At 47.6% G+C, this 15,204-nt stretch overlaps 1 protein-coding gene across 2 annotated transcripts; it reads right to left on the minus strand.

Moving 5' to 3' along the window:
* Positions 1–2,378: 2,378 nt before the first annotated feature.
* Positions 2,379–10,455, minus strand: LOC144114901 (uncharacterized). Of its 2 annotated transcripts, XM_077648916.1 has the most exons (5): positions 10,177–10,452; positions 6,681–7,040; positions 5,468–5,528; positions 4,946–5,111; positions 2,379–2,627 (listed from the first exon to the last, which is right to left on the minus strand). In XM_077648916.1, the coding sequence occupies exons 1-5, from the start codon at positions 10,276–10,278 to the stop codon at positions 2,507–2,509; spliced, it is 810 nt and encodes a 269-aa protein (XP_077505042.1). In that variant the 5' UTR covers positions 10,279–10,452; the 3' UTR covers positions 2,379–2,506. The 2 variants fall into 2 exon arrangements, with proteins under 2 accessions (XP_077505042.1, XP_077505041.1); XM_077648915.1 differs by lacking the exon at positions 2,379–2,627 and having other exon boundaries at positions 5,036–5,111; positions 5,924–7,040; positions 10,177–10,455.
* Positions 10,456–15,204: the final 4,749 nt, after the last annotated feature.

Genomic DNA, 15,204 nt, shown 5'->3' on the forward strand with positions numbered 1-15,204 from the left:
CCGTATTTCTTGTTGAGGTTTTCTATTTTCAGCTTCACTTGATTGCTGGTGTACGGGTCTTGCCCCGGCGGCAGCCCGGCGTTCAGTTCCGCTACAGCCCAAGCACATATCCGAGCGTTGCGCGTGTTACCGTATCACATCCGTATCAGATGCGTATCAGGGCCGCGGTTGTTGAATCAAGCCAGAAGACACAACTCTGGGAGGACAGTCGTTAAATGTAGCTGCGGCCACGGGCGCCGCCATCTTGTCGGTTAAGGTAGCAAACGGAGGTCGGCAAGCTCAGTTTGGGTAGCTGTGGTTAGGTGGCGTAATTGCAGTTTCGTCTGCCGTGTGAGCGCGGCTAAGTATAGTTCCGTGGAACCGTTGTTACCTTAACTGCGGTTAAGGTCGCCTGTGTGAATGCGGTATAACTCTCCCCTTCCCTTCCCGGTCCTGGCATCTGCCTTCCATGTCGTCTTAATTCGCGCCTTTTGCACGACTCACAATCCTGCACTAGCTAATCACATAACTTAGGAGTGCTGGCGAGATATAACCACTAAGAATGGGAATAGACGCGGGACTTAGGCAGGCGACAACACAGGGCGGTAAAGTAAATTTACCTCCCAAGAATTGTTGCACATGCTTCTGCAGGTTGATTTCTTTTAAAAGAACAAGTGTCCGGCTCCTTAGTTAGGAAGGACGTTGAGATGCGCCATTGACCTTCATGATCACAGCAATATTGGGTTTGGCTCGAAATAAGTTGTGTAGAAGTACGGTGGAGCCACATTCCTTGTCAGCCTGGACAACAAGGTCGTTCTAATTGCACTGACAGGCCGCTTCACGTAAAACTTCAGAGCTGCCGGTCTTAATGAAATTCCTCCACTTACTGTCTACACTTTCCAGGGGCAAGATGCTCTGTCCTCAGCCGCGATTTTGTAGCGTGAGCTACACTGCCTGAAGTTGAGCAGTTTCGCGTGGCTCCTGGAGAGCCATGTTCCGCATGCGCGAGGAGTAATGGGGTCATAAAGAGCATGCCTTGCGCGCCGGAGCCGCCGCGCCGCGGCGCGCGCCTCCCCAGTCTGCGCATCCTCTGGAAACCGCACAACGTGACCAACCACGTGACCTACTGCGTGACGAACCACGTGACTAGCCACGGTGCCTAGCTGACGGCAGCGGCTCCGCACCACGTGACCGACCGCGTGGCCAATCGCGTGGTCGGTCACGTGGTTATTATTGTTTTTAATACTTTATTTTTAATTTGTAGGCTTAACGCCTTAGGAGCGAAGGAAACGAGACCACAGCTACGAGCCGACGCCAGAACAGAACTGGCAGCCGTGGCTGCACGAGCCACGACCCGGTGCCGTCTTTATTCTTTTCGCAGGGTGGCGCGCGCTAGCCGGGTTGTCGGCGCCGCCCAAGAGAGGGTGCTACAGGGCCCCCCGCCTAGACTGGAAGTCGAAACGGACGGAGGGCCGGCGATGGCACTCGAGCACTAGGTCAGGCGGCGCTGGGAGTCGTTCCAGGGCGGTCTCCATGTAAGCCGGTTTAAGGCGGTCTAGACTGACGGCCTCTTGCCGGCCGTACTGGAGGATGGTGCGGTTTTCGGGGTGCGGCGGAGAACGCGGAAAGGTCCGTCGTAAGCCGGTGTGAGTGCACTGTAAAAAATTTTTTCCAAAAAAAACAGACATTTTCTGGCAGCTGTCCTGCCAGAAAATGTCTGTACAGTTCTGTTTTCCGTTTTTCAGTTTTTCGGTTATTTTACAATGTTATATTTTTATCATTTACCGAAAATCCCTGTAAAATTTCTGTGAAATTTTATTTTCTGTTTCAAAGCAAGTCTGTGATTTTCAGGTTTTTCTTTCTCATTATTTACTGAAAGCTTGTAAAATGTCTGTGAAATTCATTTTTCTGTTTTCAGTTATTCTGTTATTTTACAGTGTTTCTTTTCTGTCATGTACAGAAAATCTGTGAAATTCACTTTTCTGTTTTCAGTTATTCTGTTATTTTACAATGTTTCTTTTCTATCATGTACAGAAAATCTGTGACTGCAAATTGAGTTTAGTTGTCTGTTTTTGGCTGCCCTGTTAATTTACACACAATTTTCTTTTTGGTTTGCAGAAAATATATTTGAAATTCTTGCAATGTTCTGTTTACTATTAGTTGTTCTTTTATTACAATTTTTTTCCCCGCACAAAATACGGTTTCTGTGCAAGCACAAGGGCTCATTAAATTACAAATACGATCTTTGCGTCGTTTATGCCAAAGAAAGTGTGATATTACATAATTCGTTGCTCGAGGGAAGTTGCGTGAAGTAATTTAAGAATATCTAAATATGAAACGTTTGCACAACACTGATTTTCATCAGTATAGCATTGCCTGAGAACCAAAAGCCAAGCAGCTTGATATGAATGAACACTTTATTAAATCGAAAGTCACATCAGCATCAGCAGTCTTCTATAGCTCGAAGACTATTTCTGAGCCCAACATAATAAAATGTTATACAACACAAGCAACAGAAACTAAAAATCTAAAAGTCATAGTCTATCAAAGCCGTTGCGAGTGCAGCCACTCTTGGTGACAGGCAGAGCTGCTTCCCGCCATTCTTTTGCACCTTTGTTCCTCTTGCAGGATTAATACCTGCAATAGCCCTGAAACAAAGAGCCACGAGCTATCACTAACGACCAGGCACAAAAACTTAATTTTTATAGTTGAAACACAAAAATATATTCGTTCTACACTTGCACAACCACTCTGACAAGGGCGGATGTGTTAAAAAAATCAGGTCTCATATATGATCCGCTACGTTGTGAGGGGTAAAAGCTAAGTAAAAAAAAACACTAATATCTTACCTGTTCCCACCCAGAAATAAAACTCTAGCTTTGTGAGGCATCACTTTGCTGCTCAAACCTTCTTTTCAAGCTCCTCATAGCGATAAAGTAGCAAGATTCGTTTTATCAACAGCCACAGATCAGCATGACTCACAGGCAGTGCTGGGCGGAAAGAGCATACGATGCTTCTACAATGTCATTGTTTACAAGGCATGTGTTGGAGTTTCCGGTCATACAGGTACCATTGGAAACAGAAGTATCTAGGATGCTACTGAAGTCATTTAAGCACCTTGCTTCTCAGTGATCACCTCATTTTACTACCACATATTGAATTACTTGAGATCGACTTTCATCTCCACAAGTGAGGTTTTGATCCAGTGGGTAATGATAAAAGTGTCGGACTAGTTCGTAGCTTATGCGCCCTAGGAACTCATAGCCACTACAGTACATGTGGCCCTATGAATGGAGGAGGATTGAACGGATAAAACAAGGAGAAACATGCTTTAATAAAACGTTAGGTCTCTTTTGCCTACCTTGCTACAACGGTTTGCCATGTCAGGACGCACCCCTCTCTCATAAAAAACAGCCTGAAATCCGTACCCCGATTCCATTACCTTAAGTGTGTGCGTGTGAGATGCGGCAGAAAAAGAGCAGGAGAGACATTTTTTTCCTTCCGATTGATATTTTATATACAGGGTGATTTTTGTCACTTTTGAAGATATGTTTTAAATACTTAGCTACGTCGGTGTGGTCTTCTGAGCTGGACTGTACAGCAAGGCAGACATTAGGTGCCTCAAATGTATCTGTAGTTACATAATTAACTTTGACTGACTTTTCTATTTTTCATCTCAGAAGCAAGGTAGGTTATGTTGCAAAATTGATGGTCGTCAACTTTGAATATGAGCTGTTTTTAAATACTCCTAAATGGTAGTATCATTCCAGACATCGACCAACAAAAATACACATACGAAAGCTCGTTGAGTCAGCTTTCCACCATTGCATATTCATAGAAAAATCGCTTCTCGCACTTCTAATGCATGCAGCAAGTACAGGCACAGTTAGTGTATTTTTATGATGTATAAGTTAACTAGATTTCGGCAAGAATACGATGCGCAGTTACGGCATTGTATAGATAGGTAAAGTGGGCCAGCCAATTGAACAAGGTTTCCTTCGATACTTCGAAATACATTGCCGAGTAACAAAATTTAAAAATAAGCTTAACCTTCGATGTTGCCAGATAAATTTTGCAATACAACCTTCCCTTTAAAAAGCAGAAATAGTAAAGTTTGTTAGCTAATTTAAGCTGATTAATCGTCTAATTATTCATCCTTATGAGGTACATAATGTCCACTTTGCAGTACAATCCAGCACAATAGAAAGCACCGGCGCATTTCTCACACTTTTTAAAATAGAAGGCTGCAAAGGTTAAAAAAAAATTAACGTTTATAATACAGTTGCGTGCTTGTCACTTGCTTTGTTTTTGGTGTTGTGCTTTATTATAACAAAACAAACAAAATACCTGATCTCAGACCTTCACATTTACTAGAATGCATCCTTGTCTGTATGCTCTTGCATTAGCCTTCCAGCAGAACTAATAGACAGCACACAGGCGTGATCCCAAGCTGCTGCTGTACTGTTAACTATAGAGATAAAAGGTTTCTTTATGACGTCTCACTGTTTGACACATATTTTCAAAAATGAGACTGGATAATGAGGGCATGTTATTACGTCAGTCAATGGTAAATCAATTATTAATTTCTTGTACTACAATGTTGCTAAATCTCCCTACCTTAAAGCAAATTTTCTTTGCTGCTGCTCCTATACTACAGCACACTACCAATTATCTGCAGCATTATTGCGTCCCAGTGCTAGTTCAATGCCAAACTGAAGAAATGCCAACTTTCACCTCTATAAGCAAACTTCATTGACAGTATGATATTCTCGATGAACACGCACACTGTTCAAAAAGCTTTTCAGTTGAAGTGCATTTTCTTCGCGTACACTCAGTTTAGCAGCGTAGTAACCGCTTTTCTAAATAAGGTTCTGGAAGATTGGCAGACTGCAGTATGCATTTGCACAGGGCGTGCTGTGACGTCAGGCAAGTGTACAGGTGAGTGAACATTGGCTTCAGTTCTTACCTCTGTGTGAATTCCAAGCACAGGCTCGTCTCCTTCTGGTACTGGATGTTAAAAGCAAAATGGGCAAAGAACAGCAGCTTGAAGGCCTCGTCTGGCTTCGATGCATGAAGCACTGGATGGGTGTCCACGCAGATTGTGTATGAATTAGCAGTGAGAAAAGTCCATCCTGGAAAAGAGTTGGAAGGAAGCATTATTATTCGCTTTGTCCTTTTTTTATTATGTCTTTCAGTTACACGTAAAGTCTTTATTCAGAGGGGTGGGTCCATCACCATTAGGTTTAGGAGGATAAGTGAATAACGAGGAAGGGATAACGACGAAGATTGCATTGACCTATATATGATAGGCACATCGAGCCAGCAATACTCATTAAGCATTTCAATCAGCGTGAAGTGTATTTTAATAAATTGCATACATTTGTCTAATAAAATAAAGATTTGCATTTCGGACAAGGTAGCACCATTTAGTGCATTTTTCAGCAATTTTTTTAAGAACTGCCCCTTTAGTCAGTCATCAGTATCTTACCTTTCACGCAGATGAAAGGACAGCTTGGCAGATCCCCCAAGTCATCGTCGCTGGCCATCTCCTTATATGAAAAATCCAATTCACATGTGCATTAGCATTAGGATCAGTCAATGGCATGTAATAAAAGAAAAATGTTGCCTTAAGTCCTCAACACAGACGCCATTTCACTTAAATATGAGTTACCATTGCGTCGCACGCTAAAACACACCGCAGCAAGTCTGCTGGCTTTGAGGATAAATTTTTGTTTATGGGCAAGGTTGACATAAAACTTCCAGATTTTTCTGTTATCTCAGTACAAATGTTAGAGACGTGGGTAAAACAATCACTGCACTACTGTTATAAAAGGCAGTGCTGACTTGATTATTGGGAGGAATAAATTAATGGGACACTTCACATTGTGCATTAACGTGCGACGACTGCAAGGAAATAATGCAAACTACATTTATCAGTTTTTACCTCTGTTAGCTTGTAAAACAGCTCTTTGTCTTCTGAAGATTGCGAGCAGTAGTAGTGGCATGGCTCCGTATTCAACTGCCATTGACTTCCTGTTAGTTTTGGCAGCTTCTATTTCTTGGAGACAAGACTTCACACATTCTTTTTTTACTTGGCTATGTGCGTAACGAAAAACTTGCCGTCCAACAGTCTTTAGTCGGTCATCGAAAGTCTTTGCAACATTTGAGCCTAGCAAGATGTTTACGTGGTTGGTCAGGTGCTTTGCCTGAAAGAGAAATGGCCAGCTTCGCTCAATGTCTCGAATATTTTTGGATGCATTGATAAGCTGACGTTGTGATGCATAAGTCTCTGACATGAGCTGTGCAACCATGGTCTCATCTGGAAACGCAAGCCTGAACTGCGACAGCAAGTCGTCTTTTTTCTTCTCCTGTGAGTCAGCAGTCTCCTCAGATGGAAGCTTTGGCTGCCATGCCACACACCCATATGAGTCTCTCTGAATCTTCACTCGTTTGACACTGAAGTCCAGTTCATCGTCCGGTTCGAACTGATGTGGCTGCTCAGAGCTTGGCCTTCGTTTGTTGTTAACACAGTTTTCAAGTTTCCACAAGAGTGTCTCAATACCCAAGCCAATTACTGCCCCATTTAGGGTGTCCTCGAATGTCTTCGGGTAATGGCTCACAATTTCAGCTGCGATGGCCCTCAAGATCTTGCGACCTGGCTTCCTGTTTATGGCAAGAATATGGTCACTCACAAGTCGTACCATTTCATTCAAGTCGCTCTTTACTGGACGCTTCCCTTCTTGGCAAGCCTTCATAAGCTGTGGTGGGAAAACCTCCCAAGGTGTAGAAAAGCTTGCACACTGTGTGCTTGTAGGCGATTGAATGTCATTGGGAGAAAGTGACACTGGTGGGTTGGGCGTAGCCGCTGAGTGAAACCTTTCAAGAAGAATCCTTCTGCTGATGGGCTTTAAAAATTGCAAATCCTCTTCAACCACATACTTCAGATGTTCCAGGGACACTACACCACATTGCTGCAGCTTCTGGACTGTCAGCTCTACAATCTCCTTGTCCAGGGCTGGCAGCCAGTTGGAAATTCGTTGTTCCAACTCCATTGCAGCAATCTGAAACACAGTTCAAACTCCATCAAGTAATCCATGCTTCAAAACAAAAACAGGATAACTGCAGCGGGCAAGGTTGTACTGGATTAATGGTGTGTTGTCAAGCAAGCTGTCGAGCTCAATGCACTTGATTGGACCGTCATTACTTAAGATGTTAAAATACTGCATTCCTGGTTCATACGATGTACTAACAGTTTTTACAAGAAAAAAATGCCGGGCATCTTTCGACAGGATCAGCTGTATTTCCCCAAACTTTAGTTCGGCGTTCTGCCGTGACATTACAAGTAGCATTTTGCACTCATACAACAGACCCCGAATAGTTGCTTGCTGTGTTGAGAAAATTTCCCCTTCATCAGAAACAACTTCCCGAACTTCGTTCTGAATTTCAGGACTGCAAAGGCTGATCATGAAAGTAGATGCATTGTCGAGAACGTCAGTACTGCTTCCTGTGTTCTTGTAAGCTTGGAAAAGCTGATGCCGCTGAGATAAAGTCAACGTCAAATTCTTGAAATTTTGACAATTTCTAGCACATTTCTTGAAGTAGCTGTGTTTGCTCTCGCATCGCATTGTCCACAATCTGATCAGGGGACCAAACTGCATAATAAGCATTGGATAGTGAAGAAGGTAATGGTGTTTTGGCCTCAATGGAATATTTGGGAACAGAGCTGCTCTGCTTGTCATGTAATCTTCGATGATATCTTGGAGCCTCATAGCCATTGCACTTGTAACTGCTGGCGCAGTAACTAAAAGAACAATTTCTGATCAATCATTAATTGGGAGACGCCTCGCATGCTGACTTTCAACCAATTAGTATAGCAGCACCGTAGATACTAATTTGTACTGTGAACAGCATGCATTTGAATACATAAGCTTGAACACACCTGTCCTGAACATGGTAGAAGTCGTTTTCTTTTTTTATACTGAAACCCAAACAGTGCCTTACATAGGAGCTGTTATTTAGGCTTGTTCTCTGATATATGCATCTGTCACGCAAAGTAAATGGATGATCAGTGTTAGCTAGTCCACGTTGTACTTCTATCCTCGCATTTGCTTTGAATACCGCGGCCATGCAATAGTGCGTGATGATTGCGGTTTTATTTTGGCTTAGTTACAGGCTCTCTTGACTGAGCTGCAGCGTGATTGCGGATGCCTTAAGTTAGTATCTACTACTTTACAAAGGCCGGGAGCCTTCCGCTCAGGTTGTGAATGCATTTCTGCCAGTTTTATAGCGCGAAAGCACTAATCCGGAGGTTCCTACCCCAAGAAAATTCTGCTCTTGCTTACTTGTGAAGCAGCTGCATAGCAGCAGCTGCATAGGAACACTATAACAGTTAGCCAAGCATAGTGATGACACTGTGCCTATACATGATAGCCATAACAAGGGCAACCATGACCCGAACATGAGTTAACTTGGAATTTGGTGCCCGGGCCACCGCCAAATTTCAGCATGGTTCACCCAAAAATTGACCTCAGCCAAACTGGACCAAAACTGATTATAAGTAATCAGTTTTATTCAATACAAGTATATTTAGTTCTCTGCAATGTCCAGTTCAAGTACTGTTAATTTGATTACATTCGGAGAATTTTGGTTATTTAAGTCACTAATTACTCTTCACTAATTAGCAGTCACTAGTCAGGTACTACTAATTGTTAAATTATTATGTCAAGTTCAAGTACTGTTGATTTGGTTGATTTTCTGGTAATTTAATTCCCTAATTGCTTTTGACTAATGAAGGGTCAATTATCAGAGGTCACCATTTCTCCTTTACTACCTCCAGGTCAAATACCGTTCGTCTGATTACATTCGGAGCATTTATAGCCATTTTATTCACTAATTGTTTATCGCTAATTAAGGGTAGGTAATTAAGTGTCAGTATTTAGTCCTTTACTACCTCGAGTTCAGGTAGTGTTCATTTCATTGCAATTTAAGCATGCTGTCAAGCATCTACGCCGTTTGCAATTCTGCGCCAGCCTCCGAAGAGAACTGACACGTGCGGGTGACCGACGACCCGTTCCCCGCATAACATGCATCTCACCGTCCAGAACTGTCCGTAATACGTGATATAGTCCAATATGGTAGTCTCATTAGGCGACAAACAGATCAAACAGCATATTCAACATTAAAATTTTCAGATTATATTTCACAGCCATAGCAAAAGCCGTGTGGAATCTATTTGACGCTTATGCCGATACAGCGGCGGCGACCAGGCCGCCGAGCCTACTGAGGCGAAGACATGCTCCACCGCAATACACGGGGGAGCGCAGGCCGCGTAGCAACCGCAAAGCTGGAAACGAACGATCCACCTCCGGGTCGACGTTGCTTGTCGACAGCTAGGCAAGGGCCAAGACCGCAGCTTTGTTTACTCGAGAAAGTTCGCGTACGCATGCAGAGTCTGAACACTCGTGAGTTCAAAGATACCGTGAGCCGAACGGCCTCCGCTCAGCCGTAGCTCCGCGTGAGCAAGATGCGATGCCGCTGCATTCGAAACGACAAGCTGGCGCAGGGCTGGAATCTAGCGAGACTGGTTCGGCTCGCGCGAGTGGCCGGTGCGCCGGCCGAATGACGACAGTTGGCGCGGCGGCCAATGCCGCGAGTCGAAGCTCAAGCGAGAACCCGAGCCCTGGCAGATCTCAAATTTAACGCACACACCACGTTAAAACACGCTGCAAAGATTTCAGATAGCCTTTAGATGCTATCGTGAATGCGATGAAAATTAAGGGCTGCGTGGTTGCGGTAGCGAGGCCGCGGCACGATTTAGAAGCTAGCACAATGAAATATGGAATAGACACACGACGCTTGCCGCTACGGCGGCGTCCGCGGCGGCAAGTGATTCGCGCGTGAGCGCTCGTCCTGTTCGTTTTAACTTTTAACTGCGTGTCAAAGCTGCGCCTTCACCATGAACAGTTTACGGAGCGTAGGCAGCTTGAAACCGCAAGGCGGAGGATGAAAGTTACGCAGGGCTAGGGCTTTCCCGCTATTTAGTGAGATGCGAGCTATGTGCCCATGCCTTAATATTTCGCTACAGTAATCCACCTCCATCGCACGCAACATCTACAATATAGTTTAGAGATTTCCACCGGTGACACAAAGCAAATCACACTGTCTGTATCAAGTGGCAGAGATTGTTTGTTCACTCACCTTTCCAAATGAAACGAATAAATCGATGCACGAAGACACCAAGCCCCTCTTCATGCGGAAGTCATCTTGCGAAGTGCAGCTCCGCATCAAAAGCAACCACATAGTACTAGTTGTGCGAAAAATTTAGTTTACTACACTCTAGGCTTTAAAAAATAAACGGATGTTTTTAAGGTGTTCAGGTGCATTATTCGTAGCTTACTTCTTAATAGAGACGCACGTGACTAGACCACGGCGGTCAAAAACAGAAAATGTCTGTTTTTTTGCTTGATCACCTTTCTGTTTTTTCCATTAACAGATTTTTTCCGTGCGGCAACAGTAAATTTCTGCAAAAACGCCTGTAATTTTACACACTTTTTTTACAGTGTGGAGCTCGGACAGCGTCGCGGCGCACAAAAACGTGGGTTGAAGTGGCCAGGTCGGGGTGTACGAAAATGGTATGGTGGCGGGACGGACGTGGGGGAGTAGGCCGGAGGTCTTTAACGCAGTCCAGCAGGCGTTGGAGGAATTCTTGGGGCTGGGCTGGAAGCTGCTGGGATGTAAAGAAGTCGCCTGGAAGACGCAAAGTACTTCCATACACGAGCTCTGCAGCTGAGCACTAAGTCTTCTCGGATGACGGCCCTTAGACCAAGCAGCACAAGGGGCAAGGAGTCGACCCAGGAGGCGCAATTGAGGCGGGCAGCGAAGGCGGCCTTCAATAGGCGGTGAAGGCGTTCCACCATGCCGTTAGCACACCGGTGATATGCAGTGGTACGGCAATGCCTGGCGCCGAGAATATTATTAAGAGAAGCAAACATGGAGGACTCAAACTGGCGTCCACGGTCGGTTGTCACAGTGCCAGAACAACCAAATCGAGATACCCACGCAGAAATGAAGGCGCGCGAAACAGTCTCTGCGGTGATGTCAGGAATGGGGACTGCCTCCGGCCAGCGAATGAAGCGGTCGACTATGGTCAAGATCCAGCGGTAGCCTCGAGAGATGGGTAGAGGGCCCACGATGTCGAGATGAACATGGTCGAAACGACGGCCAGGGGGTACAAAGACTTGGGAAGGTGTCTTGGTATGTCGACAGATCTTGGTCGACTGACAGGGTAGGCACCGGCGCGTCCAAGCACGCACATCAGCGTTGATTCCGGGCCAAACAGCGCTGGGTGAGAAGGCGCTGAGTAGTCCGAATTCCTGGATGGCATATGTCATGGAGATAATGGAAGATAGAGCGACGTTGTGAAGCCGCAACAAAAGGGCGAGGAAAGTGCGTTGAAACATCGCACCACACGGGCTCAGGCGAGCAAGGATGGGGCACAAGCCGTAATCGGAGAGAACGAGGGCTCGCTCGAAAAGCGGCGAGCTCATCGTCATTCTGCTGGGCAGGTGAGAATGCGGCCCAGTCGACGGTGGAAGATGGAGCGTCTACCGCGACTATACGAGAGAGGGCGTCAGCGGCGGTGTTGGCTGCACCTTTCACATGCCGGATGTCGATAGTAAACTCCGAGATATAAGCGAGCTGACGGAGTTCAGGTGACGCGTACTTCGATGAATAGGTCCGGAACACATATGCCAGCGGTTTATGATCGGTTAGCACGTGATACTTGCATCCTTCTACAAAATGCCGAAAGTGCTGGATAGCGGAGTAGATGGCTAGGAGCTCTCGACCGAAGACGCTGTAGCGGGTCTCAGCAGGAAGTAGCTTCCGAGAGTAAAAAGACAATGGTCTCCACTCGGAGTTAATGTACTGCTGTAAGACGGCTCCGATGGCCACGCTGGAGGCATCCCCCAGCAATCTCGTAGGGGCGTCGTTGCGCGTATGGACTAGAAGCACGGCGTTAGCGACTGCTTGCTTCGCGGCACTAAAGGCGGCCTGGGCTTCTGATGACCAAGAGATTGCGGAGGACGGGCCAGCGGTTGACCGGAGGAGGTCGGTGAGCGGGCGAAGTAGCTCTGCACAGTGCGGGATAAAGCGACGGGAGAAATTCACCATCCCCAGGATTTGTCGCAGGAGGCGCAGGGTTGTGGGCAAGGGAAAATTCTGGATGGTCTTGACGTGGGACGCGAGAGGGCGGATACCCACTGAGGATATCTGATGTCTCAAAAACTCAAGCTCAGAAGCACCGAAAACACACTTGGAGGCATTCACAACCAGGCCGTAGTGCTGTAGACGCTTGAACAAAGCACGTAGGTCTTGCTCATGATCATGAGGTGTAGGACTGGCGATGAGGACATCGTCAAGGTACGCGAATACACTCGGTAGGCCCCGCGTGATCTCAGCCATGAACCGCTGGAAGGTTTGAGCCGAATTGCGTAGTCCAAAAGGCATCCGGACGTACTCAAACAATCCAAAGGGCGTCGTGATGGCGGTCTTAGGTATGTCGGCGGGTTCAATGGGAATTTGGTGATACGCCTTAACCAGGTCAACTTTGCGAAAAATGACGCAGCCGGCGAGGCGCGATGTAAAGTCCTGGATGTGGGGCAGCGGATAGCTGTCGTGAACAGTGTTGGCATTCAATGCGCGATAGTCGCCGCAGGGACGCCAGTCACCGGGATGACGCTTGGGCACTAGATGCAGCGGAGACGCCCACGCGCTGAACATCGGGCGTATAATGCCGAGCTCCAGCATGTGGTCAAACTCACGTTTGGCGATAGCTAGACGGTCTCAAAACAAGCGGCGCGGTCGAGCAGCTGCGGGTGGACCCCGGGTGACGATGTGGTGTGTCACAGTATGTTTAGGCGCCTGAGTGAGGATGCATGACTTAGTGAGCTCCGGGAAATCCGCCAGCACTTTTTCGAACTGAGAGGAAGGTATCAGCGTGCGAATGCCCATGGGAGCAAGGTTGGACGAGACTGCCGAGATGGAGAGATTAGTCAGACCGTCGGTAAGGCGACGATGCCGCACGCTGACGTCTAAGTCGAAGTAGGAGAGGAAGTCTGAGCCGATGATCGGGCGAACCACGTCTGCGATGACGAAGACCCATCGAAAAGTGCTTCGTAGGCCGAAGTCGAGGGGGAGAGATCGTAGCCCGTACGTAGGTATAAACGAGGCGTTGGCAGCACGGAGCGACAGTCCTGATGGCTTGGAACGATCTGCCTTAGTCGGTGGAACCACGCTGATTTCCGCGCCCGTGTCGATAAGAAACCGGGTGCCGGAGAACTTGTCAGTGACCATGAACAGGCGGCTCGAATGACTGGGGGAACCATACGCCGCCGTTAGTGATCCCGGCGGGCGTTTCCCGGCCACGAACAGGGCGGTGTACACTTCGTGGCCCGGTGGCGAAAACGCCTGTGGTACCAGCAGAGAGATGTAGGGCTGGAACTCCGAGCTTGACGGGAGCGCGAAAGAGCGTGATGATCAAGACGAGACGGACGGGTCTCCAGAGGTCGGCTCCGGAGTGCGGCGACCGAGGCGGCAAGCTTCTCGAGACGGGCCTCAAGGCCCGAAATCGCTGGGTCTCTTGGCGGCAAAACAGCAGTGACGGACGGGGAGGTGGCCTCATGAACGTTATCTGCGAGCTCAGCCAGGCGATCGAGGGTGACGTCACCGGCCGCCGCAAGGACGAGGCGGATGGGCTGGGGAAGGCGCTGGAGGAAAAGCTCTCGAAGCAACACTGAGTGGTTGGGGATGTCGCACTCCCCGAGAAGCTGTTGCATGCGGCGCAGCAGCTGGGAGGGGCGCCGGTCGCCAAGGTCTTCCCCGGTAAGGAGCTGCTGGAGGCGGATACGGTCCGACGGCATAAATCTCTCCAGCACTATGGTTTTCAGGTGCTGATATGGTGTAGCACCCATGGGGGCGGAGAGAACGTCGGAGAGCTCACCGCCAACGTCAGGAGGCAGGCTTGAGGCAACATGGTAGTAGCGCGTCGTCTCCGACGTGATGCGGGCTAGGCAAAATTGTGCCTCAACCTGGTGGAACCAAACTTGCGGGTTCTGGGGCCAGAAAGGTGGAAGGCGAACCTGCAGTGACGAGACGTCCTGCGGACGCGAACCCTGCTGTGTGGATGTTGCGCGATGGGTCATTGCTCGTCCTTGGTCACCAATGTAGGCTTAACGCCTCAGGAGCGAAGGAAACGAGACCACAGCTACGAGCCGACACCAGAACTGCCAGCCGTGGCTGCACGAGCCACGACCAGGTGCCGTCTTTATTCTCTTCGCAGGGTGGCGCGCGCTAGCCGGGTTGTCGGCGCCGCCCAAGAGAGGGTGCTACAAATTATTTTATGTTTTTAACTATTCTGTGATGTAAACTTTCCATTCGATCATTTTAAATTATTATTAGAAATTATGAACACAGTCTTACGGTTTGATTCAGAATTCGCGAGGGCAACCTCTGTCCGCAGCCAGTGGTGACACTTCCCGTCCCCTCCACTCATGGGGCAAGAAATGTTTTCGCATTAAATGTTGCTAGTGCGCCTCCCTGAACACTAATAATTTAAAATTACCAATCCTCAAAAATGTTGTGCAGTAGTCCATTCAAATATTCACGTGACTAGAGGGTTATTACGCTTTTTATTTTCGTAGGCGGCCAAGAATACAACTGCAACACGGCTCCGTTTTTAAGTGTAGTGAGTTGAGATCAGCGATCTGTTCAATGTAAAATTTGGAGGACGCTTAATCTTGGCCTTTAGGAGCAGGACGCGACCGCGTGTTGCAGCATTGCCAAGGAATCCATGGTACGCCACCGTCCTTCTGTGCGACCCCTTGCCCGGACAGTTTCAGGGAAAATATCCTGCTGGACAACCGAACCGCGCCGTAAGGCAAGGAAAATCTGTTCTCTAACCGCGCGGTTCAGGTGTCCACCGACATGCGACACACACACACACACACACTCACACACACTCACACACACACACACACTCTCACACACTCTCACACACTCTCACACACTCTCACACACTCTCACACACTCTCACACTCTCTCACACACACTCACACACACTCACACACACTCACACACACTCACTCACACACTCACACACACACACACACTCACACACACACTCACACACACACTCACACACACACTCACACACACACACTCACACAC

Source organism: Amblyomma americanum, chromosome 1 (assembly GCF_052857255.1).
Source record: "Amblyomma americanum isolate KBUSLIRL-KWMA chromosome 1, ASM5285725v1, whole genome shotgun sequence".
NCBI lineage: Eukaryota > Metazoa > Arthropoda > Arachnida > Ixodida > Ixodidae > Amblyomma > Amblyomma americanum.

What these genes read in the sequence shown, in the direction of transcription:
- LOC144114901 (XM_077648915.1), bottom strand. Translation starts at nt 10,278, where the DNA reads ATGTGGTTGCTTTTGATGCGGAGCTGCACTTCGCAAGATGACTTCCGC. An exon ending in TATTCGTTTCATTTGGAAAG is followed by an intron (nt 7,041 to 10,176) that starts GTGAGTGAACAA and finishes ACTGTGTTTCAG; the next exon opens with ATTGCTGCAATGGAGTTGGA. An exon ending in TGTTTTACAAGCTAACAGAG is followed by an intron (nt 5,529 to 5,923) that starts GTAAAAACTGAT and finishes TTTTCATATAAG; the next exon opens with GAGATGGCCAGCGACGATGA.